Source organism: Gallus gallus, chromosome 1 (genome assembly GCF_016699485.2).
Source record: "Gallus gallus isolate bGalGal1 chromosome 1, bGalGal1.mat.broiler.GRCg7b, whole genome shotgun sequence".
Taxonomy (NCBI): domain Eukaryota; kingdom Metazoa; phylum Chordata; class Aves; order Galliformes; family Phasianidae; genus Gallus; species Gallus gallus.
The window spans coordinates 49,193,761-49,220,181 of record NC_052532.1 but is presented as its reverse complement, the minus strand read 5'-3'; the positions used below and the strand labels follow the sequence as shown (position 1 = coordinate 49,220,181).

Here is a 26,421-nt window from a genome sequence, read left to right as displayed (position 1 = left end):
GCAGCCTGTGCCACTGCCTGACCACTCTTTTGGAGAATTTTTTCCTAATATCCAACCTGAACCTCCCTTGGTGTAACCTGAGGCCAGAAAAGCACCTGCAAAGAACAGGCGAGGTAGGCTAGAAACACAGATTTCCTTTCCACACAAATGCTGTCTAGAGATAGTGACAATCAAAGTTACATAAAATGTATGCACTCCACCAAGGCAAACACTTTCACTTTTTAATAGGTGTTTGTTGATTATAGTTTATTCTCGATATCCCAAGCCAGAAACATTTAATTAGATATGAAAAGCAGGCTGCTCATAGGAGAAAGAAAAGCAACAAATTGCACAACAGCTATTTCATCTTCTTGTGGTCATATAAGTATAAGCTTGACATTAAAGCCTTGTTACATTCCATCATACGCTACACCTTTCTCAATGACATTTTGCCCATCTGTCAGCACGGGCCATAGAATTTGAAGCTTGTTTCTTTTATGGTATGTTATGACTTGCTGGTCCACGTACTCTAAATAATGCTGAGGCCACATATCCATGTACCACACAGCTTTAACTGGTGAGTCCTGAAGAAGCAGCAAACAGAAAACTCTGCAGCACTTCTGTGCAAACTGCTTTAGATTCATACTTCTCAGAGGAACATCAGCTTGCTGAAAATCAAGAACAGTTTTCACAGCTTTATAGTATGACTTTGATGAGCAGACCTTGCCTCCCTACTCAGATTCTGTACAGATGCCCCCACATGAATCAAGTCTTGAAATTCATTTGTCAAAGCTGATGGTACTCTTTAAGTGGGACAGGCAGGGGTCCCAGGGTCACCTAAAAGATCCCCTTATTTACTAAGTCTTGGCTTCTAGACCATAACAACATCCAGCAACTGTCTGTATTTCCTTGTATACAGTTTCACAAAGAGCTGGACAAGGCTGAGATTTTGAAAGGGCCCAGCAAGCTGCAAAAGAATGAAGCTGCTCTCTGGAAGCTTCATATATATGTATTTCCTGAGGGAAAAAAACTGGGCTGTAGTTCATTTGGATAGCAAGTGGGCTCTGAACACACCAACACCTTCTGCAAGCTTTCCCCTGCCTCCCCAGGGGTTTGACTGCTAGTGCTCAGGGTCAGTTCTGATACAGCATGGCTATGCAACTTTGGATCAGAGTGCTGCAAAAACAGCAAAGCTAGCAGGAGTGATGTGAGAAGTTATGGGAAGTCTCATCTGGGGCCTCAACACACATGCCCCCCACCCTCCTACACAGGAGCTGCTTCAGGATCAAGGGTGCCTGTGCCCAGCTTTGTATTGTTTCATCTGACCCATAGATCAATTTCTCAGCTCAACCTCAGCCTGCCTTGTCACTGTGGGATTATCTGGTTGGTGATCACCTCTCTGTGAATGACCCTGATCAGTGTCACCAGACCTGCTCTGCTCGCCTTGCTTCAGTCTGGTAGGACTAAACCCTTGCTGGTGAGAGCACTGCCCTGCCTGTCTTGCTGCTCTCCCTGCTCATGATGCAGCTCTGGGAAGGTAAAGGGTTACATGTAGCTCAGGCCATGTCTATGGGAATATATGGGAGCATCTGGGCAGGAAGTCCCTCTCTACAAGTGGAAAAACAAACAACCTCCAAACCGAAGAGAGACCTATTCCATTTTGTAACACACTGCATAGACATGCTAGAAATTTGAATTCCTGCCCTTAATCTTGGCCTTTATCTTTACTTACCTTAATAATTTCGCAAATGCCCAAGTCGCTATGGTAATAACCATCTCTTAAGAGTTTCATTATACCTAGCATCTGCTCCTAAAAACCAAGCACAGCACAAAGCAGACTGTTAGCATGTGACCCAAGCAGTTCACTGCCTGAGCACTGGGAGTTTATTTTTTCCAGATCATGTCAATTAGAAATAGAGAGGCTTCCAGCTTCAGGCTGTGGAGGAAGATCCCATAAAAGCAACATGCATCTGAGAAATGCTTTCTGCACTGTAAATGTGCCTCAGATACAATTCAGCCACACAGTGTGTGTCTGTGGGACACAGAAGAGTTGCTGAAGCTCGACTTTCCACTCTCCCATCGCTCTCAGCTCGTAACTTATTCCACTGTCATTGCCAGTATACTTTGAACAGCATCCCTAGCAGAAGCTGAGTTCTAAATAAAGGTAGCCCTGTTATCCCACTGCCTGAGAGCAGTTACACAAAGATATTAAGTACTTGTTTGCAGGAATTCGCAGCATTATCTGAAGATGAAAAGCCAAGGATTTCAAGTATGTCAGTTTTTCTCTTCTCAATATCTTTCTCACAGGCATCAAACAGCTTCTGTAATGCAAAGAGAACATCTGATCAGTAAACTGTAGGATCCCTAATTGACTCAAATACTTCTTTAATACCTGGGAATTAAACTATTTCTGTGAGCTGTTTGCGTGTTGAAGGCCATTCTTCAGTACCCATGTGCCAATAAATGCTTCACCTCACCCTTGTCCTTCAAATTCTAACATTTTGATACTTTCCTTTAGACACCCTCAGGATCAGAGCAAAGAGTCAGCCGTCAGACTGGGATCTTCTGAACAGTACTTAAAACGTCAACTATAAGGAAACTGGACTATGTTTTCCTTAACACGGGTGAGATATGGGACTGGGATTTGAATGTGTTCTTCTGAAAGGCAGTAGGAAGCAAGTCTCTGTCAGTTTTCTCTCTATAGCATTATTACACAGGCCCTGCTGGACTGGAACAACAGAGCTTGTAGTCTCATTAGTCTGATACAGAAGTACTAAACACTCAAAGTCTGCTGTACTGGCTATAAAATATCAATTTGATAAGATTCAGATTGATAAAGTGGACATAAACAAACCTTAATAATGTTGCTGGCCCGTGAATAGGACAAGCGGTCTGAGCTGCTCCAGCATTTTCCCCATTCTTGTAACTTAAGCGTCCTAAACATACTCAGAACAGCAGTCAAGTGGAAAGGGTCATTCACGTTTTCTGACTGGTTGTGCATGCTCATTGCTTGAGACAAGAGCTTTTGGTTTCTAGAACAAAAAAGATATTCAAAAAGTTAGCTAAGACAAGACAAAACAGTGGATTAATGTAACTATTTTGCAGCATAAATACCATATTTTCTACAGTGCATTTCCTAACTGTACCATACTAGAGAACAAGCAGCTTTTGTATGGGAGATACTGCTTTACCAGCTCAATTTTGCATGGTCACAGTAGAATATGATCAAAGAACAGTATTTATGTAACTGTCAGCTGATTCCTTTTATTAACATGTTCACCCTGGGAACATCTTTCCAGGACAAAGCAAACTGTTTTCCAGCAATCAGAATCCAGAGTCTGGGGAGAGGATGTCTAGGCTGTCTTCTCAGACAAAACAAAGCAAAAAGGAAAAAGGGTCTCTGTGGACTTGGGGAAACAAGAAGTGTGTGGCTCTTCAGTCAGTTGGCGGCCAGTCACAAGCAGTGTCCCCCAGAGCTTGTTACTGGGGCCGCTCCTATTTAACATCTTTATGAACGATCTCGATGAAGGGATTGAGTGCACCCTCAGTAAGTTTGCATAGGACACCAAGTTGGGAGGGAGTGTTGATCTGCCTGAGGGGAGAAAGGCACTACAGAGGGACCTGGGTGGACTGGATCGATGGGCCAAGGTTAACTGTATGAGTTTCAATAGGGCCGAATGTCGGGTCCTGCATTTTGGTCACAACAACCCCAGGCAACCCTACTGGCTTGGGGAGGAGTGGCCGGAAAGGTGCCTGATGGAAAGGGACTTTGGTGTACTGATGGACAGTTGGCTGAATATGAGCCAGCAGTGTGCCCAGGTGGCCAAGAAGGCCAATGGCATCCTGGCTTGTATCAGAAACGGTGTGGTGAGCAGGACTCAGGAAGTAATCCTGCCCCTGTACTCGGCACTGGTGAGGCCTCACCTTGAGTACTGTGTTCAGTTTTGGGCATCTCAGTACAGAAAAGACATTGAGGTGCTGGAGCAGGTCCAGAGAAGGGCAACAAGGCTTGTGAAGGGCTTGGAGAATGTGCCCGATGAGGAGCGACTGAAGGAACTGGGACTGTTGAGTCTGGGAAAAAGGAGGCTGAGGGGAGACCTTATTGCTCTCTTCTAATATCTGAAAGGTGCTTACAGGGAGAGCGGGGTTGGTCTCTTCTCACTGGTGACAGGTGACAGGACGAGGGGAAATGGCCTCAAGTTGCACCAAGGTAAGTTTAGGTTGGATATAAGGAAAATCTTCTTTACAGAAAGGGTGGTTAAGCACTGGAATGGGCTCCCCAGGGAGGTGGTTGAGTCACCATCCCTGGATGTTAAATGTTTAAAAATCATTTGGATGTGGTGCTCAGGGACATGATTGAGCGGAGGGTTGTTAGAGTTGGGGTAGTATGGTCAGGTTGTGGTTGAACTCGATCTTTAAGGTCTTTTCCAACCTGAGTGATTCTATGATTCTATGATTCGGTGTAAGAACACACACTGTCAGGAATCTGAACGAGTATCTTACCGTGCCTCTAGATCTCTGATCCTCTCTTTGAGCTTCTCACATTCTTCTTTCTCTGGAACCTGTTTTTGAATGACCCTTCCAGAAAACACACTGCAACGAATTTATTTGGTGAGATCTGTTCCTTTGTATGTGGATACTGGGATAACGGTAGACTTGTCCCCACGGAACCCCCCGAATTCCAGTAAAAAACGCTGTCAGCTGAGAAGGCATAGGCACCCAGGAAAGATTTCACATAACCAGCTAAACAACCTCCCCAGAAACTCCTACATAGGACTTAGAGCAAGGGGAGAGCTATCTAGAGTTGAAGAAATGGATGTGTGGTTACAAGGACCAGAGGTGAGACAAGAAGGCAACAATGGGCTCGAGGAAAATGCAGGTATTCTCCACTGGTTGGAATCTCATCTCTTCTTCAGTTTTCTTCTTTAACATCAAAACAAGTCTCAACCTTTGAGATACTCCTGAAGAAATCTCCTAGGTTTCAGAATATATGAACGTTTCTTCTACTTACTGTCCTCTCTATCAGGCTATATAGAACTGCACATCTGAAAACCTCTCATGACCCTAAAGATACTCCAGTCATGTTCAGAAACTTTAGAATATCACAATTTGTCCTAACTGAAATCCCAACAGGAAAGCCTCTTCTCCACAAAGCTGTGCAGTGTTCAGGAACTGTTTGGAAATCCAACTACACCAATTGATGTTATTCCCTCCTGGCCCTGGTTATTGAGGATTATTTATGTTTGCATTTTATACTCCAAATATCATTTGTTTGGTTCTTATTTCTTTTTTTTCTTCCTGATTAACAGCATCCCTCTTTCTTCCCACCATTACAGCACCAATGTCTTCCATCAGTGTGTTCTTAGTCCATGAGGGCAGCTTTCACCAAAAATTCGCATGTCTGACTCTGCACATCTACTCAAAGTGTCCTCAGCATTGCCTTTGCCACCTCCCCATCCTTTGGGATGCATGCTTTTACCTTTGGGGATCTTCTTAATGCAGCCGTTACCTATTCAGCAAAGTAGTTATATAGAAACTAAAGCTTATATTACAACATAATGATTTCCTTTCACATGTCATGTCAATGCACTCTGCACTCCAAGACAAACCTGCCTTGGAGCTTATGCCTGGCCATGCAAATGGAGTCAAATAGAAGAAAGAAAGTTTGATGTGCCTTGGAGAACAGAGCTCTGATAACCAAGATTTGAATATGTTTTACTAAAAGTCACAACAACATTTATGATTTTCCCTTCATATAAATTCTTAATATATATAATCACAGTACCTGTAGCACGTCTCCAGAGATTGTAGTCGAGCCTCATAGATAACATGCCAAGACCTATTCACATTGTCCATCAATCCATCGAGGAAGAATGAAATGATAGAACACATTACAGTCAGCACAGCTTTGCAACATGGATCAAGCTCTGTTACAAGGCTGAAAACACACCTGGAGTAGCAATGTCACCTGCAACTCTGCCTTCTCTGCACCACTTATCTGCAACTTGTGACTAAGAATGTGCTGCCACACAGCACAGTTTTTTCTTGCTTGCTTGTTTGTTGCTTGCTCAGTTTTCTTGCTTGCTTGTTTGCTTTGTTTGCTCTCAGGGTTAATCACGTGTCTGCACTGGCCCACGCATGCCACAGCAGGGCTGTCCTAGGGCTGCACCGGGCCAGGCATGAGCTGGGTTGTATTTTTATGGGCAGTGCTGCCAGCCTCAGCAAGTTAGGTAGTCTCGGGGTAGGTGACAGTCAACCTGCATCTGCTTTTGTCTCTGGAAAGAGCCCTTGAGTTTCCTTTGCAGCCACAGAGATGCCTACTCTCCTAACAACCCTTGCCATAAAGGCTGGGAGCACAAAGGACAGTGGTGAAACTGCAGCAGTCCATCACTTCAGATCACAAGAATGAGTATTTACAAGATAATTTCTGGTCACCAGACTTACCTACATTCTTCTTCCAGCTTCTCCAACCTTTCTAATACCTCAGGGTTTAATGTCTCCTTCTCTGAAGTATTGCTTCCACAGGTTGATATTTGTTGTGGGGCATTAAATGTTTCGCTTCTGAAAAAGAAAAGAAAAGAAGAAACAACTCTAATGAATCCTTGTTTTTTGGCTCAAAGCTTGCTTCTTGAGGTATTTCTTGTGATAAGACTCTAACTGATTTATTGAGGAGGCAAGTGATTGGTGCTACGGTGTGACAATCAACATCACTTTGTGGACATTTGAAAGCACCTTCCTCCAGAGCTGTTTGCCTCTGGAAGAGAGTGCTCAGGAGTGTTTACTGGCGGAAGATCTGGCCTGTGACTAAATAGCCCCAGTTTAGTGTGGAAAAGCTGGGGAATGATACCATCGTGTCCTGAGAAAAACAGGATGCAGGTGGGCATCCCTGATCCCTCTTATCTGCTGGCAAGGCCCAGAAGATGGAAACAAAGGAGTTTCTGCTGAGATCCCAGAGCCAGAAGCTGCCACTCCAAGGAGAGCTGACTCAACCACTTTGGATTCGAGCTGTCACTCCAAAGAGAGCTGACTCAACCATTTTGGACTTATAAATAAGTTTGTACTGCCATTGGAAATTGTCGCTGTGGTCAGTGTTGTCATCAACAGAACAACAATGCCCGATGACCCACCACTACTGAAGATCAATGACTGAACTACAAAGTTGGACCCATGGTGGTGACTTTCTCCCTCTTGCTTCCTATAAAGACTCCTTGCTTCTATTTCCTATCTTTTCTATAGCCCTTCTCCCCTTCCCCTTCTCCCTGAACGACTAGGATTTGTAATAAACTGGTCGGACCAACATTTGAACCGTTGTTTCTTAATCTCACACCGGGTATACATATATCAAAGAAGCTCCTCTCCCTCCTATAAATTGGAGCGAGACAACAACAACAACAAAAAAGAGAATTCTGAAATTGAAGAATAATAAAAAAGATGACGTACTCTGAAGATGTGCCTTCTAAAAAGCAGCCAGCCTCATGAGCAGGTACTCCATGGCTACATCCATGCCGGTGAATAGATCAGAGCCTGGGTGCAGGCTCCAGGGCACATGATGGCTCAGTACACTTCTGGATGCATTTTTGCAGTTTCTAACCTTCTCTGTGGCCTGTTTCCTAACGAGGACCCCAAACATCAACTAACTATAGCAAACATAGTCCCAAGCTCAGGTGCTCCTGCAGCTCAGATACGGGTGGAATACACAGCAAGCTCCTTCCCACAGCAAGGCAGCATCAGGGAAAGCCTATGCATCAATTTACACAGATCCACATCTGCATGACTGCTGCAAGGGACTGTCATGCCCCTCTCTCCCATGGCTTTCCCTTTCCTCTCCAGCTGCAATGGATTTCGGTTTCGTTTGCTTCAATGCATTGGTTTTTAGCTAGATTGCTTGATCTCCAGTCTTTAACCAAGGACACCTGTTTTTCATTGAGTTCAACAGTTCAGTATAAAATCTGCATTTAAATCAACCTTCCCCCTCACAACAAAGGAGCACAGAGAGGGAGCCCCTGACGTCTAGGAACTGTTATGCTGTTCATAAGATTCTTTCCAATTTATTTTCCTCTCACATCTGTATAATGTCTGCCTTACCCTTTGGAGCTGAATGCTATTGCAGGACTAACTAGCCCTGTGACTCCACAGGGAAGTTCCACCGGATATGAAGTAGAAAACCAAGCTTTCACTGAAATATTTCATGGCCAAGAAGTGTTTGCAATTCCTTTCTTGCAAGCCCTCAGGTCTCCTAGGGTTAAGCATGGTAAGTTTACCCAGAGACAACCCCTATGCAACATACCTTATGTCTTCTGAAGTCACCTCTCTAGGATCAGGGTCTGTACACTCTCCTTCAGGTATTTCATGTTGCCCGTAGAAGTAAGACATAACTCTATCCACACACTTACAGAAGGAGAAAATGTTTGCCCAAATGAGCAGCAGCACAAGGGACTTTACTGCTGAATGTGCAGGAAGCTACTGCAAGTATCAGGCACTTGCTTTCCCACTGTGAGCTTCAGCTCCTCCTTTTTACGGGAAATAGCAGTTATTCTTGTAATTGCAGTCACGCTCTAATCTCTCCCCAGCCAATCGAGACAGGGATGGGCTGGCTTCTTGCTGCTGCCAGAGCAGTATCAGTTTCATTCCAGTTTGATAGCTGTATTCATCTACAACTCCACTGCGCACCTCTGCTGCTGTCAGTTATGGCCAGCAGTTCACTCTTTGTTGTTTCTATTGATTTTGGCACGTCCTACAGTGGGTACTGTTTTTCCCTCGCTTCAGGCACAGACCAAATCCGCCAGGTGTTCTGGGGAATGGAGCATGGGTACAAGACCCCGAAGACGCCCACTTGCATCCTGTTTGACCAGAATCAGGAGTTCAAGAAATTTGGCTATGATGCTGTGATGAAGTACAAGAACTTGCCACCCAACGAAGCTCACCAGTGGTACTTCTTCCAGAACTTCAAGATGAGCCTGTACAACACGGTATGTAGAGCGGTTCCTGCTTGTGGGAATTAGGGCTGTTTGTTTATTGGAGGGATGTGGGCTAAAGGAAGTGGTGAACGGAGCTGACCAATCTGTCTGGTGAGGATCAGAGAAGTCAAAGAGTACTTTGTTAAATGAAAGAGGAAACGATTTACCTTCTTCTTAAGCTAAAGGCTTTATGGGCTCTTCCTTTGTGGTGGCATTCATTGTCTTCTACAGGGAACAATAGAAGTGTGCTGCATTTTGAAGTTGGGCAGCCTCAAGGTCATAGACAGGGCTCCTCTCATGTTATACACTTCTGCTGGCCTCTCTCTCCCTCCCTTGAAGGGATATGCTGAAGCCAATTTATGGGTGTCCAGCTGTCATTTTTCTCCAAAGGCTCTGTGCTTGCTCAGAATTGTTCACAGCATTTCTGGGTTGGTTTGTTCAGCCAAACATAGAATCACAGAATGGTTTGGGTTGGAAGGGCCCTTTAAAGTCGTCCAGTTCCAACCCCCTGCTATAGGCAGAGACACCTCCCTCTAGACCAGATTGCTCAAAGCACTATCCAGCCTGGCCTTGAATGCTTCCACGGCGGAGGCATTCACAACCTCACTGGGCAACCTGTGCCAGTGTCTCATCACCTTCACAATAATATAATGCTACTCTAGAGCTTCCTCGTCTGTGCTCCAGGGTCCCACAGGTCTTTCACCTCTTCCTGCTTTTTGCCTATTGAAGTTTATGCTTTCTAAGTGCCACTGTCTATTTTTACCGGTTCTTTTTGGCTTGTGTTTTTTATTTTACTGTGGATATCCTCGACTTTGGCGTTTCTCCACTGTGAGTGTTTGCACAAGGTCTTCCTATGTGTGCTTGTTAGAGTAACCCTGAGCAGAGTGAAATAACCCGGAGCACAGAGTGAGCCCCAGATAAAGTCTCATATCTGCTCTCTGAATTTCCCAGTGCTAAGCAATGAGCTCTGAACTGGATTTGGGAGGAGATGGGAGGCATCTGTGAAGACTTCCTTCCACGGGAAAAGTGTGAATGATGTGAACTGCTGTAGTGCTGTTACCTGTGGAGTGATGGGCTCCCGGCCACTTTTAGGGCAGAAGACTTTCAGAGAGATTTTAGCTTAACACCCCCCCCCCCCCCCCCCCCCCCCCCCCCATAAAAACAAACAAACAAACAAACAAGAAAGGGAAATAACAGTTCCCAGACACCTAACCCAATTAGTTATTTCTGAATCTCCACAGAAAATGTCCATGGAGGACGCATGCTTTTCTGTTAACCGAGCCAGGAACAGTGACAGGAAATGAGTTTACAAGCAAAAATAAACAGAAATTCCCTTTCTCTTCAGTGGCTGCAGCTCCAGAACAGGCATCACCTCACAGTTCTTGCTTATTTTAGCTGGGCAACCCCCACACCTGCCTATGGCTGTATGGCTGTAAAAGATCCCAGATTGATGGATTTGGTGATCTGGTTTATGGTCCTTGTGCTGTAGGGCCAACTTTGATCGCTGCCAAAGCAGAACAGAGAAACGCATGCGGTGAAGGCTGGCTCCCAAAATGTCTTTGGATGCAGGCAAATATTTCCACTCTTTCTAGACAGAACCAGCAACCATGAACTGATGGAGGGAGTTTAGAGCAGCCATCTGCCTCAGGATTCAGGTACACCCAGGCAGATGCGTAAGGCCATAAACCAAGAGGTTATATTATAGAGAAACTGTATCAGAACAGATGTATATTTGTATATACATTTTTCCTGTGTATATTTTGTTAACTGCACATACAGAAACACGTGAGCAACCTGAAGTCTCTATGCCCATACCTGGGAAATGTGGGATGATGTCACACAGAAAGAACAATTCTTCCTACCACTGTTCAGGTTGGCCTACATGGTCTTTATGCAACCTGGAACGGGAGAAACAGTCAACTAATCAGCCACACTTGTAGTTTGCCTACTGAAATATCACACGGTTTGATGGCTGACCTGTGTCAGTTAGATTTCAGTTAGCCACATACGGAAGTCATTTTGGGGAATTTCCTGAGATATGGAGACAGGATGTTGTTCTGTAACACACTTTGTGCATTGCTCAGTGTATAGGAGACAGGACACTTCCAGAGGCTGCCACATATAACTGTTTTCTGTCAATTGTAGAAAGTCACTTCTAACATGAGGCTGGAAGCCAGCAATGGAAAGACCCTTCCTGCCCTGTTGGTCTTTGCTGAAAGTCTGCGCTACATGGAGCAACATGCCCTGAAGACTATCCAGGAGGCCTCTTTCAATACCGTCTGTGACCCCGAGGAGATCACCTGGGTTATTACTGTCCCAGCCATATGGAGTGCAGCTGCCAAGCAGTTCATGCGGCTGGCAGCAAAGGAGGTAAAAGCAGTGGTGATCACACTTCTCACATTCTCTTCTGAGATTTCTTATCTCATTAAGGAAGAGGAATTTCTCATTACTTAGACAGTCTGTATTTCAAGTTTTTGTCTATCAGAGAGATAACTCTCCCATGATGTGTATGCAGGAAAATGTCCCAAGCTGGCAGTAGCAACAGCTTTGCCCTTTCCCCTGTGGCAGAACTGAAAGTGCAAGAACCATTACCCCAGGGTGGATGAGAGCAGCCTCACTAGTGGATGGTGTCCATGCAGCAGTGATCTTGCCACCTTTCCTGAACTGACACTTCTCTTGTGATTTCAGGCAGGACTTATCTCTGACATGACTTCTGAGAAGCTGATTATTGCCCTGGAGCCAGAGGCTGCATCACTCTGGTGCAAACAGCTTCCACAGGAAGGGTTTCTTGCAGAGGGCAGTGACAAGAGAAAGTTTGAGGACTCGCCTGGGATCCAATATATTGTTGTTGACTGCGGAGGTAATGTTCTCCCTTCTTAATGAGTATAAATTTGCTGGGTGCAGAGCATGGATGCTTTGCAGTACTGAACGCAGGGGGCCTCAAAGAACTGCAGTGTTGTCCCAGAGCTTGGGCTCCACTTCCATGCTTGTCATGGGATTTTTATTTTTATTTCTCACTTAATGAAGTCCTATGGACAAGCAGAACAATGGGAGGAGAGATGGGTCTTCTAAAGGCTGTATCTTCTGTAGTTTAGAGAGAAGATCTGACTTCATCTGTGTGTGTGCATGTGTCTGTGTAGGTGGTACAGTAGACATCACAGTACATGAGGTCCAAGAGAACCGTTGCCTGAAGGAGTTACACAAGGCATCTGGAGGTGGATGGGGAGGCAACAGAGTGGATGAAAACTTCAGTGCATTCTTCAGGGAGATATTTGATGATGGTGTATGGGATGAATATGTAAAGAGCTACCCTACTGAATTGCAACAGATGATGTACAACTTCAATTTCCAGAAATGCTCTGCTGAGAGGGAGGCAGTCTATTTGCACTGCTACTACAAATTGACTAGACTTGCAGAAAAAAAGAAGGACATCTCCCACTTCTTCAAAAAAGTAAAAGGAGCCATGTGGTGTGATGGGATGATCATGATTACCTATGAGAAAATGAAAAGCTTTTTTGAATATAGTATCAAAAATATTATTGCTGCTTTGAGAGAAATCCTTGGCAAGCCTGAGATGGCCAAGGTCCAGTACATTTTGCTTGTGGGAGGCTTCGCATCTAGCGTCATCTTGAGAGATGAGGTCAAGCAGGCTTTTAGTGAGAAGTATCATATATTTTGTCCAGTGGAGCCCCAGCTTGCCGTTGTGAAAGGGGCTGTTTTATTTGGGATCAATCCAGAAATTGTTACCTCAAGAATCAGTGCTCGGACATATGGGGTAAAGGTATGTAGGGCGTTTGATGCAGCTATCCATGACATTCGTAAACGAAGAGTCTCGAAAGCTGATGGCTATGTCTATTGCACAGGTCTCTTCCAGAAATTGGTGGGAATTGGGGAATCAGTGAATATAAATGAAGTTGCCCAATATATTTTCACACCAGTAGAACCAGATCAGACAAGTACATTGTTTGCTTTCTATTCCACAGAAAAGCAGGATGTTCAGTATGTAGATGAGGAAGGGCTGGAACTGCTTGGTTCATGCACAGTACCAATGCCAAACACAGAGCTGGGGAGGAAACGCAAACTGAATCTGGATATTAAGTTTGGGCTTACTGAATTTAAAGCCACAGCTACTGACGTTACTTCCAATCAGAGTCGGACAGTTATGATAGATTTTTTATCAGTGTGAATACTTGAGTCTTAGAGCAGCATGGCCTACATGGGAGGTGCCAATCACCATGATGGAAAGGCAAATGGACCACGAAGTCCATCATCCATCCTTCTCACACAAGTAAACGGTTTGCAGTTCTGATTCCCTGGTTCCTTCCTTTCTGACATACCACCAGTACAGTCACCTGCACCTTGTCAGTATGTGATATAATGCGTCTCGACTAGTGTCTAACTCTCACAAGTACCAGCCCATACCTGTTTCTTTTAGCCTAAGATCTTTCAGCTACATACTAGAATCATCATCATAGAATAACCATAGAATGGCTTGGGTTGAAAGGGACTCCAAGGATTATCAAGTTCCAAGCCTCCTGCCACTGGCAGGGCCACCAACCTCCAAATCTGGCACTAGACCAGGTTGCCCAGGGCCCCATCCAACCTGGTCTTGAACACCTTTAGAGGCAGAACATACACAGCCTCTCTGGGCAGCCTGTTCCAGCAGCTCACCACTCTCTATAAAGAACTCCCACCTGACATCCAATCTAAACCTTCTCTCCTTAAGCTTAAAACCATTCCCCCTTGTCCTATCACTGTCTACCCTCATAAAAAGTTGATTCCTCTCCTGTTCATAATCCCCTTTTAAATACTGGAAGTCTGCAACGAGGTCTTCTTGCAGCCTTCTTTCCTCCAGACTGAACAAGCCCAGCTCCCTTAGCCTGTCTTTTTAGTAGAGGTGCTCCAGCACTCTCATCATCTTTGTGGCCTCCTCTGGACCCTCTCCAACAGTTCTACATCTTTCCTGTACTGGGGGCCCCAGACCTGGATGCAGTACTCCAGAGGGAGCCTCACAAGGGCGGAGTAGAGAAGGACAATCACCTCCCTGTCCCTGCCGGCCGTCCCTCTTCTGATGGAGCCCAGGATACCACTGGCCTTCAGAGCTGCAAGAATACACTGCTGGCTGATGTTCTTTTTCATCCACAAGGACTCCCAGGTCCTTCTCTGCAGGGCTAATCTCAAGGAGCTCTTTCCCCAGTCTGCATATGTATCTGGGATTACGCCGACCCAATTGCAAAACCTTGCACTTTCCTACACTGAATCTCATTAGGTTCAGTTGGGCCCACCTTTCGAGTTTGTTGAGGTTCCTCTTGATGGCATCCCTTCCTTCTGATGTGCCAACTGCACCACTCAGCTTGGTGTCATCAGCTAACTTGCTGAGGGTGCATTCAAGTCCATCATCAGTGTCATTGATGAAGATGTTGAAGAGCACTGGTCCTAAGACCGACCCTGGGGGACACCGCTCATCATTGGCCTCCACCTGGACATAGTGCCATTCACCACAACCCTCTGTCTACGGCCTTCCAACTAATTCCTTATCTACTGAATAGTCCACCCCTCAAATCTGCATCTCTTTAATTCAGAGATAAGGATGTGGTGGGTGACAGTGTCAAAGGCCTTGCACATTTCCAGGTAGATGTCATAGGTCGCCTTCCCTTTGTCCACTGATGTTGTCACTCAATCACAGAAGGCCACCAGATTGGTCAGGCATGACCTTCCCTTGGTGAAGCCACGCTGACTGTCTTGGATCACCCACTTATCCCTCATGCACCTTAACATGTCTTGTAGGTGAGGCTCATTGACCTGTAGTTCCCTGGGTCCTCTCTCCTCCCTTTCTTGTAAATGGGAGTAATGTTTCCCTTTTTTCAGTCGCTGGAGGCTTCACCTGACAGCCACAACTTTTCAAATATGATGGAGAGAAGCTCAGCAACCACATCAGCCAGCTCCTTTAGGACACTGGGTTGCATACCATTGAGCCCCATATACTTGTATACATTCAGCCTCATGACATGGTCTCAGACTTGTTTTTCTCTTAGTTTGCTATGTGCTCTCTTTTCAGAGCTTAACTCTGTTCTCAGGCCTCTTCATAAAGCTTAACTCTGCTGGGAGTGTCATTAAAGGTATTTTAGTTTTCTTCAGAGTACCTCTTAGAAATGCATTGTGTACAACTAAAAGGCTCTTGTCCCAGTCAAAGTTACTGTGTGTAGCAGGAATTCAATAAAGTCTGGACACTTGTATCCAAAACCTATCGGAGTGTCATGGTTTTATGACTTTTGTTATCAGTATTCCACATCATAACATCATGTAGTGCACTGGGAGTTAAAGAGTTAAGGCTTCAATTCCATGGACTGTGGATATTTCCAGGCACCTGGTTCTCAGAAGAGAAGAGAAGGATGCCAATAATTAGTGCAAGATTCAGAATATTCATCTGTGAATATTCCTCATGATGTATAAACGCTGAAATATTTTGAATACAACACGTTTTCGCGTTTAAAATCTTATCTGTGCTATGGAATTACTCCCAGCAGTAACCTGATCATATTTCTACAGTCAAATGGTACTTGTCAGTAAACTTCCTTTTGAGTGGCTAGGGTTCACCCTGCTTGCACTTTCCACATGCAGTTATTTTTGGCCCTCTTAATCCCAGCCCATCAGTCCTCTCTTCCTCAGACTAAACCCATTGTCTGTGCCAAGTCTGTCTGTGTCACTAGAGAGATAAAATGTGAATTATAAAGCTGAGTATTCCTGCTTTTTCTTACCCTTTTGAATTTATACCTTCAGCAGAGCAAAGCACAACACAGCACCACCCAAGTCCACTGGTGCTCTCTAACTGGAAGTGATAAGTCAAGTCTGCTTGCAGCACCACAAGCTGAGCAGTGAGGAAACCTGGCTGTAATTTTGACCTCAGTTGGACAGCATGTGGGGGTTTTGGGGAAAAAAAAAGAGTTATTGAGCAGAACATGAGACAAAAGGTGTTAAAATGTTGAGCATTGTCATCCAGCTGTAGTGTTACATGGGGTTGTTGCAACCCAGGCGCAGGACCCAATGCTTGGCCATGTTGAACTTCAACCCATTGGCCTCAGTCCATAGATCCAACCTCTCCAGGTCTCTCTGTAGGGCCTTCCTACCCCCAGGCAGATTGACACTTCCTGCCAACTTAGTGTGGTTTACAAACTTACTGCCCTCAATTCCCTCATTCAGGTGATCAATAAAGATATTAAATAGGATGAGCCCCAACACCGACTGCTGAGGAACACCACTCATGAACAGCTGGATTTAACACCATTCACCACCACTCTCTGGGCCCAGCCATCTAGCCAATTCTTTACCCAGCAAAGAGTGTACTTGTCGAGACCACAGGCTGCAGCTTCCACAGGAAAATAGTGTGGGAGACAATGTCAAAGGCTTTGCTGAAGTCTAGGTAGAATACATCAGCCTTTCCTACATCCACCAGGCAAGTCCCCTGGTCACAGAAGGAGATGAGGTTGGTCAGGCAGGACCAACCTCAGGACTCTTGCTGGCTGGGCCTGATCCCCTGGTTGTCTCACACATGCCGTGTGATTGCACTCAAGCTGGTCTGTTCTCAATCACACTATCAAAAGATGGAAGAAACCTCTGGGTCCATTTGCTCCAACTGCTGCTCATCAGGGACACCCAGAGCAGGGTCCCCCAGGGCCATGTCCAGGAGGCTGTTGGAGATCTCCAAGGAGAAGACCCCACAATGTCCCTGAGCAGCCTGTGCCAGTGCTTTGTTGCCTGAAGAGTATAGAAGTGCTGCCTGATGGTCTGAGGGAACCTCTGTGCTCCAGTTTGTGCCCACTGCCTCTTGTTCTGGGCACCACTGACAAGAACCTGGCTCTGTCTTCACTGCACTCTCCTTTTTGCACCCTCCCTTTAAGTATTTGCACACACATTGATAAGGTCTCCCCCTGAGCCTTCTCCTGACTGAACAGCCCCAGCCCTCCCAGCCTGTCCTTGTAGGAGAGAGAGATGCTCCAGTGCCCTCGCTGTCTTTGTGGCCCTTCGCTCTGCATGGGGTCTATTAACCAAACATCTCCCAGAGGATCACTCTGACACATCTGACTTGGGGCTGGTGAGCACCCTGTGCTTCTGGGTTTGGGTTGCGTGAGTTCAACTGGTGAGGGGAGAGCATCCATCCCTCCATGGTACCAAACACAGTGCATGACGAGCAGCAAAAATTGGGATCATGATTGAAACATTTGTCCCGCTCCAATTTATAGGACGGAGAGGAGGTTCTTTGATATATGTATACCCAACGTGAGATTAAGACACAATGGGTCAAAGGTTAGCCCAACCAGTTTATTACAAATCCTAGTTGCTTAGGGATAGGGGGAAGGGAAGATGGGCGATAGAAAAGAGATAGGAAATAAAAAGCAGGGAGTCTTCATAGAAAGCAAGAGAGAGAGAGAGTCACCATCGTGGGTCCAGCAAGGTTCGTAGCAGGTCTGTCGTTCTCAGGAACTCGTCTGGTCACCGCAGGGGATGGGAGGAAGCCAGGAAGCTCTACAGCAAGCAGGCCCAGGGGCAGCGGGGGTTCTTCCAAAGAGGTTTTCCCCTCAGGGAATTCTCTATCAAAGGTTTCTTTGGGAGTTCTCCAAAATCCTTAGTTTAGTGAAGGCCTTTTTTTTTTTTCTCTCTGTTAGTGTGACATATCTGACCCACCAGATAAGCCAGCAGGGAGTGGTGCCTTCATTGCCATGCACAAGCATTACTGCCTTTTGCAGTGGTCAGCTCCTTCAAGCTGCACCCCCAAAAAAGACTGCTTGTCCCGCTTCTGCTTATCTTTACAATCATAAGCAGAGGTACCGGCACGGCGACATCCACCACCGGTCCCCTTAGATAATTTGCAGCTGTCAGTTAGAGTCTTATCACCAGAAAGGCCTCACAAAACAAGCTTTGAGACAAAAAGAAAAAGTTTTGTCTTTCACAACATTCATGGCTGTTGGCATGAGGAAGGCTGCAGCATGGCCCCAAGGATGTACTTCGGTTCCTTTTTCACTTGTCACTTCCCCACCTCAGCTGTGATGAGCCTCACACCCGGCTCTGAGGCAGTCTCTGCAGTTGTACCACGCTAGAAAACATTTCTGTCTGTTCAGCAGAAGGTACAATTTGCTGTGTTTGTGCAGTATATAGATTATTAAACAAAACAAACTAAGGAAAAGGACAAAGGAATGGGAAAAAAAAAAAAAAAACAACACATCCCATTCCCTATGGGTGTGGAAGTCAGTGCCAGAAAAGCACTGATAACTTTAGGATTGAATAGCAAATTTTTTGCAGCTCTTCCACTTCAAGACCAAAGCAATAGGCTTGTAGAGCTTTTCACTTTCAGTCGCTAGAGATCCCTGAGGTGGTGTGTGGGTGTGTATAAATCTGTTATCAGTATCAAAACTTTATGAGATATTATTACATTAATCTTATAAGGTCTTTGGCAAATTGTGCAAGGGAAAAACAGAAGATGGTTTTCTCAAGCAGTAAGAATAATACAGGAAGGTGAAAGAGCAGGCTGTAAAAGTGAGTCACAAAGTGCAGTGATGTGGTAGATGACTTCAGTTTGTTTTCTCTGTGCGCTGTGCACTGCTGCAGCAGCCCAGGCCATGGAGCCGGGCTCACCACCACTGCAACAAGCACCCACCCCACACTTGCTCTACCCACAGGCTCCATGCTGCCCCTGTTGGACTCCCTTCCTGTTGGTGCCCACTGTCTGGCAGCCCCCTGCCTGCTATGGCCTTGTCTCCATTCCCCTCGTCCTTATGGGCAGATACAGCTGGCTGGCATCCCCAGCTTTGTGCTTGTCCCCCCATGCCCGGCTCTTCTGAAATCTGGGACATTTTTCTGAGGATTTGGGAAGGAGAAATCAGAAGGCTGTGCAGCTTTGCATCAGACAGCTCTTTTGTTAGCCAAAATGGAGAGGGGGGGAAGGAGAGGGTGCTTGGTTCTAGTGAAGCCCTTGGAGGGAAGCGATACCTGAGTTTCTTGAAGAGCAGATGTGGTGGCCCAGCACGCAGTAGCAGGGCACGCTGACACAGATGAGCTTACGAGGTGGACCTGGAACAATGCATCCCTTCTGCCCTACTGCCACAGAGCTGTGAATCTGTAAGGACCTCAGTGCATTGCTCTCACCCCTATCAGGAAAGAGGAAAGGAAAAGCACAGGTTGTGAGGTGAAAGAGTCCAGAAATAGGCCACAAAGTCCCTGAGTTGGTCTCTATCTCATCCCTGCGCTAAGCACCTCTACATTCTCCCAGCATTTCAAATGCCCCCCTCAGCGGAGCTGCGATAGGGCAGTGAGGCAGTGGCACGGGTTGCCCAGAGAGGTGGTGGATGCCCTGTCCCTGGAGACACCCTGAGTCAGGCTGGAGGGGCTCTGAGCACCCTGATTGAGCTATGGGTGTCCCTGTTCATTGCAGGGGAGTTGGACCAGATGGCCTTTAGCGGTTCCTTCCAACTCAAATGATTCTGTGATAATTCTATTATCTCCAGGAGATCTCTGTGGGGTAACAACCATCCCTTTCCATCCACCCCAGGCACCAGGCTGGCCTTGATCACTGTATCTGCTCTTTCCCTCCCCCACACCATCCCAAACAATGAGGCTTTGTCTCCACACACATCCAGCAGTGGTGGTTCCTTAGGCCCCTAAGCCCTATTTTGTGTGCCTGCTCTGAGCTTAACCAGCACATTCCTGCCAGAGGTTAAGCCTGGGCACCATGTGGATAATCTGAGCTTTTTTGGCCTCCTTCTCCCAGTGACAGTCTTGATAATGAGCCCATGTGTGTCAACCATTCTTCTGCCCCTTACCTCTTCCTCTCTTTCCAGCCTGTAGGGCTTAGGGACAGAACAGGATCATAGCTGCAGGGCAGGAGAATTAGGGTGGCCAATAGGAGGAAAGGCCCTGCTGCAGGCCCAGCATCCTATACTGGTCAAAGTGTGAGCCACAGCAGAGCAGAGAGTTGTGAGGAAAGAAGTGGCCATGGCACAAGAGTAGGACTGGAGTGAGTTGCCAGAGCTGGAAAGGGGATCTTTAGAGTGCAGGAGCCAGAAGGGCTGGAAGCTGGGATGGCAGGGCACTAGGGTGCCCTGAGCACAGCAACATTCTTGGGAACAAAGCAGGAAAATCAAGGAAAGAGAGGCCAAGCACTGGTTTAGGCAGGGGGTAGAAAGGGAGGAGAGTCAAACTTTTTCTTCCCCACTGAAAATGCCCTATTTTCCCTTCTCTCCTGGACATCAAGCTCTTTGCTCTGGCCTCAGACTCCAGGCAGGAGTGCTACGCCTCCCTCCTCATGTGGTTAATTTCTTTCCTGATTAAAGGCGATTAGGCAGCCCTAAAGCTGACAGAAATGTGACCGATGGGAACAGAGACAAACAGTCCATTCATGATCTCTTAAATCCCCCAGGCAGTATTTAGACAGCCCTGAAGAGAGACCTGGAGCAGAACCGCCCCATCACTGCCTCTGTGTTCCCCTCCCTTCCTCCACCATGTCTTTCTCTGAAGCGGAGGTGCAGAGCGCCCGTGGTGCCTGGGAGAAGATGTATGTGGATGCTGAAGACAACGGGACAGCAGTGCTGGTCAGGTAAGGAAAGAGCCCATCTAACTGCTAGGCCAGGGGTCCAGCTAGGACCAGCAAGAAGATTGGAGGTGCCACCTGGAAGCGCATCTCAATGTGTTTGACACAGCCTCACAGGGAACATTTTGGTTTGCTGTGGATTGTGCAACTTCAGTGAGGAAACGGTGCAGAGGAGAGATCCATACAAAGAGAATTAAGAGAAAGGGAGAAAGGGTCTGGTAAAGGAGAGAGAGTCTGGAACCATTTCTTCACTCCTCCCTCCCAACCCCCAACAAAGAGTGATGTATTTATGATAAATAAAATAATGCATGGTATAAAATAGAACAGGAACAAAACATGGACCCTTTTTCCCTCTTTTCCTTTATCTCTGAATGACTTTAATGATTATTTTTTTTTTCCAGTTGTATGTGCTCAATATTTCTCTCTTAATTCTTTTTAGCCTTTCCAGTCAGAGCTCATCTGTTTCACTGTATTGTATCCCTCCTGTGGTCTATCTTCCTTCAGTCTTCACCTTGTTTTCTTCTCTTCTTCCCTAATAAACACATTTTTTCTATTCACCTTTCACATATCCCTCACTCAACAGGGACTCACATTACCTCCATACACACTGGTCAGCCCAAATTATTATTATATTATTACTATTAGCACACATCTACCATTGCCTTGTATGTCACATCTTGTACCTGTTTAAGCCTCAACAGATGTGATACACTGCTCCTTCCCCCTGTTGTCAATGCAACCTGAGGACAGTTAGCCTCAGAAACGCAGCTAGAAATGTTAGCAGCATCCAGTCATTTGGCAGCCCAGGGTCATTTGCTGTAGAAGGTTTTGACTTAGTTTCCCTATAGACCCAGCTCTGCCTTTACAGAAGTTCTGGGCACTCCAGTATAAGAGAGAGATGGAGCTACTGGAGAGAGGCCAGAAAAGGGCCATGAGGATGATGAAGAGGCCGGAGCATTGCTCCTGCGAGGACAGGCTGAGAGAACTGGAGCTGTTCAGCCTGGAGAAGGTTCAGGGGAGACCTTATGAGTGCGTACAAGTACCTGAAGGAGTGGTGTCCCAGTCCCAGGACAAGAGGTAGTGGGCACAAATTGGAGCACAGAGGTTCCTTCTGACCATCAGGCACTTCTGTGCTGTGCTGGGACAGGCCGCTCAGAATTTGTAGCGTCTCCTCCTTGGAGATCTCCAAGAGCCTCTTGAACATGGCCCTGGGCACTCTGCTCTGGGTGTCTCTGATGAGAAGCGGTTGGAGCAGATGGATCCAGGGGTGTGTGATCACCTCAACCATCCTTTGATTCCATTACATGCAATACGAAATTTACTATTGCTATTTCAGGTGGATAACTGGATTATTCAACAAAGTAAACTGATTTCTTAATGGTTTGATCAAGACAACTCTAGTTGACATACTGTAAAAGTTAATTCCTTTATGAGTGGCACTGAACTATGTTACCTTAGAATAAACAAAATAAGCATTGCTGAGAACTCAAACAATAATCTATTACTGGCAGAAGAATTCTCAGGGACAGATTCCAGGAAGTGATTAACTAAGAAAAGTGATAGTTGGGTTTCTCCTTGAAAATACATACTGAGACAAAAGTGGAACTCTCTGCTGTCCAGAACGTCATTATGACAGTGCACTGTTGCATTTACCCTGCCCAAACATTCTCCCATGTCCCTATAGATTGTAGCGCCATCTGACTCTGAGATGTTCATGTCCAAAACAGCAGAGTAGATGCAGGGCAGGGGAGGCTGGCTTTCTTGGGCAGATAGCACAGCTTCAGGTGCTTTCTCAAGCAGATAACACAGTTCCCAGGTGCTTCCTGGTATTAGGATGTCTTAAAAGGCAGAGAGGAAAAAAGTATGCTGGGGAGGCACAAGAATCTCATGCATGGATGGGAAGGGAATAGACATGTACGGGAAAGACAGATCTGTTCTAATGAAGAGGTGAAAAGGCCAGTAAATACATAAGACAGGGCCTGGAACGTGAATTCACATCTGCATTGATGCCTCAGTCTGAAAGTTAGGCCAAATCTCATTTCTCAACAGGATGTTTACTGAACACCCGGACACCAAGTCCTACTTCACACACTTCAAAGGCATGGACAGTGCTGAAGAGATGAAACAGTCGGATCAGGTCAGAGGCCATGGCAAGAGGGTTTTCACTGCCATCAATGACATGGTGCAACACCTGGACAACACTGAGGCTTTTCTTGGGATACTGAACCCACTCGGCCAGAAACATGCCACCCAGCTCAAGATTGACCCCAAAAATTTCAGGGTGAGCTATGAGTCATCTTCTCGGGGAGTGCAGTTGTGATGGGATGGTGTCTTTCCTTTGGAAGGGAAGAACTGGTGAAAACGAGCTTTGTATATGTAAGTGTATATACAGTTCAGAGCACAGATGGAGGAAGATGGCGGAAGATTGCAGGAATGCATCTGTAGGTAAGGCCATGCAGGGGGTGCTGTGCAGACAGGTCAGCTCTGGTGGGAGCCACAGAGCTGCCCACAAGTTGTAGCAGGTTTTCTCAGCACAACAGGATTCCCACACACTTGTCATTTAATAACAAGACATAAAAAAGCAGCTTACACTGAAATTCAGTCCATGATGTCTGTTTTTCTCTAGTAACAGGAACTGAGCTTTCCCAGGTCAACTAAGACAGCTGTTAGTGTTTTAAGCTCAAGGTTTAGATTGGATGTCAGAGGGAAGTACTTCACAGAGAAAGCTGGCACAGGCTGCTCAGAGAGGATGTAGATGCTCTGTCCCTGGAGGTGTTCAAGACCAGGTTGGATGGGGCCCTGGGCAACCTGGCTGGTCTAGTGCCAGATCTGGAGGTTGGCAGCCCTGCCTATGGCAAGGGACTCAGAACTTGTTCATCCTTGAGGTTGCTTCCAACCCAAGCAATTCTGTGGATTTTATGACTGCTGATCAACAACGGCAACAGCACTGCCGCCACTGAAGCAACCCAGATACAGGACCAAATGGTTTACCCAAGTCCACCTGAAGTCACTAGCAGAGTACATAGATCTTTGTGTTATCTGCCCTATAATGCAGACAGTGCGAAAAGAGGCATCTTCCATCAGTGGTCACTCAGGCACAAGGAGGGTGATTTCCAAAGCAACAGGTCCAATTTTTATTGAATGAGAGACTAAAAGAGGATTTCTGCCTGGAAAGATGCGGAAAAGACTTACTGAGGGTAAAGATGCATGCAAAAAAATAAATGCAACACAGAAAAGGAATTACCAGTTCACATGATACCACCTACCCGGAAACTATCAAGACATATAAATGCTCATTGCTGCAGAGCACCAGGCAGTGAATGAGCAGGATAGATTATCCCCTAAGTCACCTATTCCGTAGGTGTCCAGTACAGTGCTCCTCAACACTTGGGCAGGTCTACCACCAGGAGGAGGACTGCACTGGAGGGACCGAGTAAACCAGTCCTGTAAAGCAGTCTTTAAGTGGCTGTGCGTATGGGTGCAGTCAAAATTACATAGAAACAGGGTAGATAAAAATAGAAAAGTGACTGTAATTTGGGATGAATTCTATAATGCACCTAATTTTCCACAACTTATTTTCTAATTCTGCATGCTGTACGCTCCTGAATTTTGTTCTCCTTCTCTGTTCTCCAAAAATCTCAACTTAAAACATATATTCCCCTCTAATATGCAGGAAAGTTCATACCGTTTCTTCCCTTCTCCCTGTTTAGATCATCTGTGACATTATCTTGCAACTGATGGAGGAGAAATTTGGTGGAGACTGCAAAGCCTCCTTTGAGAAGGTGACCAACGAGATCTGCACTCACCTGACCAACATCTACAAAGAAGCAGGTTGGTGAGGGCAGTTGACCTTCAGGCTCTTCAGACTTCTCACCAGCACTGATTTGCTGCTTTTGGGCCTTCAGCCACAGTTGGAAAAATGAAAAAGTTAAAAAAAAAAAAAAAAAAAAAGGAATAATTAAAAAAAGGCTTATGTAATATAGATGTTAATGTCAATAATTTCCTTAGAAAACTGAGTTTCTGTGGTTAAATGAAAACCACAGATGCATCAAAGCCAGCATCCTGATGAGCTTTGCAGCTGCACTGCTCCAGGTGGGTTCCTCTGGGGATGGTCCCTGAAGACCACATTTGAAGACCAAGACATAAAGCTTGCCGGTTCTGGAAGACTTGTTCCTTTCAGAACCATCAGCCCAGAGAGGAACCAGCAGCCTGTACTTTGCCATCCTCATCAGTGACGAGAGAAACTCTGTGAAGCATCTCCTGGGTCAATGGACTTTGTAGAGGTCATTATTTAAGAGACAAAGGAATTGGTTTGGTTTTGAACTACCACGGTGGGAGGAGCAGGGGACGCTGTGAGCGTGGGGAAGAGCAATATCTGAAAAAGACACAGGAAAAGCCCCATCCTGGACGAAGCAAGTTCCTCGGAGGAGCTTCCAGCACAGAGGATTCTGACACTGAACGTGGGCACCACTGGATCCCCCTCGGCAGGGGTGAACATCTCCAGCACCTGGATTTTGCACTGTGACTCCCAGAAGATTGCTCTGGCCATGCACCCAGGGGAGGGCAGCAGCACCAAGCTCCTGCACAGCTTCTCCTGACACTCCAGCAGTGACCAAGTCCAGAACTGTTTAATTGCTTTTCCTTAGACGTGGTGAAATCATCAGCTGATAACTGCAAATAACCACAGGCCATTCTGCTTCACTGTAACACAATAAACACAAGGAAAGCTGGTGCGTTTTCTCATTCAGGGCCTGCCGGAGTGGCAGCTGGTCACAGTAAGGGGCTGCTGGTGGTACAGGACAGGGGTGAGGGGGCAGGGGAGTAACCAAGGAATAAAACATCCATAGAAGGAAAATTTGATCTTGTAGAGCCAAGAAAGCTTTGATTCAAATTATTACCTAAACAATGTAGAAATACACATGCGCTACAGTTCAGTTCATTAGCATTGCTGAGCAAACACAGAATCATAGAATGGTTTTGGTTGGAAGGGACCTTTAAGATCACCCAGTTCCAACCCCCTGCTACAGGCAGGGACACCTCCCTCTACACCAGGTTGCTCAAAGCCCCATCCAGCTCAGCCTTGACCTTCCACTGCTTCCCCTAAGGTCTGTGGCAGGGGCAGTTTTGGTGAAACTCAGGGAATAGAAAGGAAAGAAAGGAACACAGGCAGATCGATACAGGCGACATCCTGCCTTAGAAGAGGGGGATGCCAGAGAAGACCTTTTCTCATTAACGTTCCTAAAGTTAATACTGAGATAGTTTGCTGTCAGACTATTACTGATGCTTGGTTAACCCGATCTGCTACATCAGAGCACTTGCAGCCTGTGCAGCAGAGTGGATTTGAGCCGATCCATGGCACAGTTACAGCAGTCAGACTGCACATGGTCAGCACTGAAGAAGCAGTGGTTGGACAACAATGATTTTTTCCCCTCATGAGCCAGCAGCACCCCGGGCTGAGCCACTCAATTCCTCAGCAAACAGCAGAAATAGGAACATTTTGTGCTTGCCATCCCCACCCGCTGATGCCTCTCCCAGTACAACTGGCGGAGGCATTGGAGACCACTGTCACCTCAGCAACATGAGGCAGAGAGAGAGAGAGAGCGCCCACAGAGGCAAAGCCACAGGAGAACTTCCTAATTGCCTGCTGATGTTCTGTCTGCCTACACAGGAGAAAGAGAGCAAGGGGTGGGAACAGACTTTTCTTCCTTTCTTGCCCTGTATTTCCAGCTCCCGCCCAACAGCTTCCTGCTTTTGTGGGCTGGAGTGGAAGCCAGAGCTCCAGGTTTTAATTCAATAATTGCCTCAGCAGTTACAGGACAAAAACGTATCAAGAAGCAAGTAGGAAAAAAATAAAAGGATCAAAACCAAAAGTAACGAGCAAGAACCATACAAAACCAGTGGGAG

At 46.2% G+C, this 26,421-nt stretch overlaps 3 protein-coding genes across 8 annotated transcripts; 2 read left to right on the top strand and 1 right to left on the bottom strand.

Moving 5' to 3' along the window:
• Positions 1 to 231: 231 nt before the first annotated feature.
• Positions 232 to 8,446, bottom strand: LOC417973. 3 transcript variants are annotated; one of them, XM_429539.8, is made up of 8 exons: positions 8,267 to 8,446; positions 6,424 to 6,540; positions 5,765 to 5,818; positions 4,483 to 4,572; positions 2,834 to 3,011; positions 2,196 to 2,300; positions 1,712 to 1,789; positions 232 to 647 (listed from the first exon to the last, which is right to left on the bottom strand). In XM_429539.8, the coding sequence occupies exons 1-8, from the start codon at positions 8,350 to 8,352 to the stop codon at positions 390 to 392; spliced, it is 966 nt and encodes a 321-aa protein (XP_429539.4). In that variant the 5' UTR covers positions 8,353 to 8,446; the 3' UTR covers positions 232 to 389. The 3 variants fall into 3 exon arrangements, with proteins under 3 accessions (XP_429539.4, XP_015144782.1, XP_040524485.1); XM_015289296.4 differs by having other exon boundaries at positions 4,483 to 4,557; XM_040668551.2 differs by lacking the exons at positions 4,483 to 4,572; positions 5,765 to 5,818.
• A 158-nt stretch (positions 8,447 to 8,604) lies between these two features.
• LOC124416954 (heat shock 70 kDa protein 12A-like) lies at positions 8,605 to 15,179 on the top strand. Its single transcript, XM_015289275.4, has 4 exons — positions 8,605 to 8,948; positions 11,082 to 11,306; positions 11,625 to 11,796; positions 12,077 to 15,179. Exons 1-4 carry the CDS (start codon positions 8,667 to 8,669, stop codon positions 13,120 to 13,122), a joined length of 1,725 nt encoding a protein of 574 aa, XP_015144761.4. The 5' UTR covers positions 8,605 to 8,666; the 3' UTR covers positions 13,123 to 15,179.
• Positions 15,180 to 20,379: 5,200 nt separating this feature from the next.
• Positions 20,380 to 25,246, top strand: GBE (eye-globin). 4 transcript variants are annotated; one of them, XM_046938756.1, is made up of 4 exons: positions 20,380 to 20,523; positions 22,567 to 22,798; positions 24,228 to 24,348; positions 24,698 to 25,246. In XM_046938756.1, exons 1-4 carry the CDS (start codon positions 20,429 to 20,431, stop codon positions 24,796 to 24,798), a joined length of 549 nt encoding a protein of 182 aa, XP_046794712.1. In that variant the 5' UTR covers positions 20,380 to 20,428; the 3' UTR covers positions 24,799 to 25,246. The 4 variants fall into 4 exon arrangements, with proteins under 4 accessions (XP_046794712.1, NP_001008786.1, XP_040552356.1 ...); XM_040696422.2 differs by lacking the exon at positions 20,380 to 20,523 and adding an exon at positions 20,582 to 22,464; XM_040696417.2 differs by lacking the exon at positions 20,380 to 20,523 and adding an exon at positions 20,584 to 22,472.
• Positions 25,247 to 26,421: the final 1,175 nt, after the last annotated feature.

Bases quoted from the DNA above. Each gene is read 5' to 3' on its own strand.
- LOC417973 (XM_429539.8), bottom strand. From the start codon at position 8,352: ATGTCTTACTTCTACGGGCAACATGAAATACCTGAAGGAGAGTGTACA. The intron at 3,012-4,482 runs GTAAGATACTCG...TTTTTGTTCTAG, and splicing joins ATCAGAGATCTAGAGGCACG to AAACCAAAAGCTCTTGTCTC. The intron at 648-1,711 runs GTAAGTAAAGAT...CTTGATTTTCAG, and splicing joins GCATTTGCGAAATTATTAAG to CAAGCTGATGTTCCTCTGAG.
- LOC124416954 (XM_015289275.4), top strand. From the start codon at position 8,667: ATGGCCAGCAGTTCACTCTTTGTTGTTTCTATTGATTTTGGCACGTCC. The intron at 8,949-11,081 runs GTATGTAGAGCG...TGTCAATTGTAG, and splicing joins AGATGAGCCTGTACAACACG to AAAGTCACTTCTAACATGAG. The intron at 11,307-11,624 runs GTAAAAGCAGTG...TTGTGATTTCAG, and splicing joins TGCGGCTGGCAGCAAAGGAG to GCAGGACTTATCTCTGACAT.
- GBE (XM_046938756.1), top strand. From the start codon at position 20,429: ATGTCTTTCTCTGAAGCGGAGGTGCAGAGCGCCCGTGGTGCCTGGGAG. The intron at 20,524-22,566 runs GTAAGGAAAGAG...ATTTCTCAACAG, and splicing joins GGGACAGCAGTGCTGGTCAG to GATGTTTACTGAACACCCGG. The intron at 22,799-24,227 runs GTGAGCTATGAG...CTCCCTGTTTAG, and splicing joins TTGACCCCAAAAATTTCAGG to ATCATCTGTGACATTATCTT.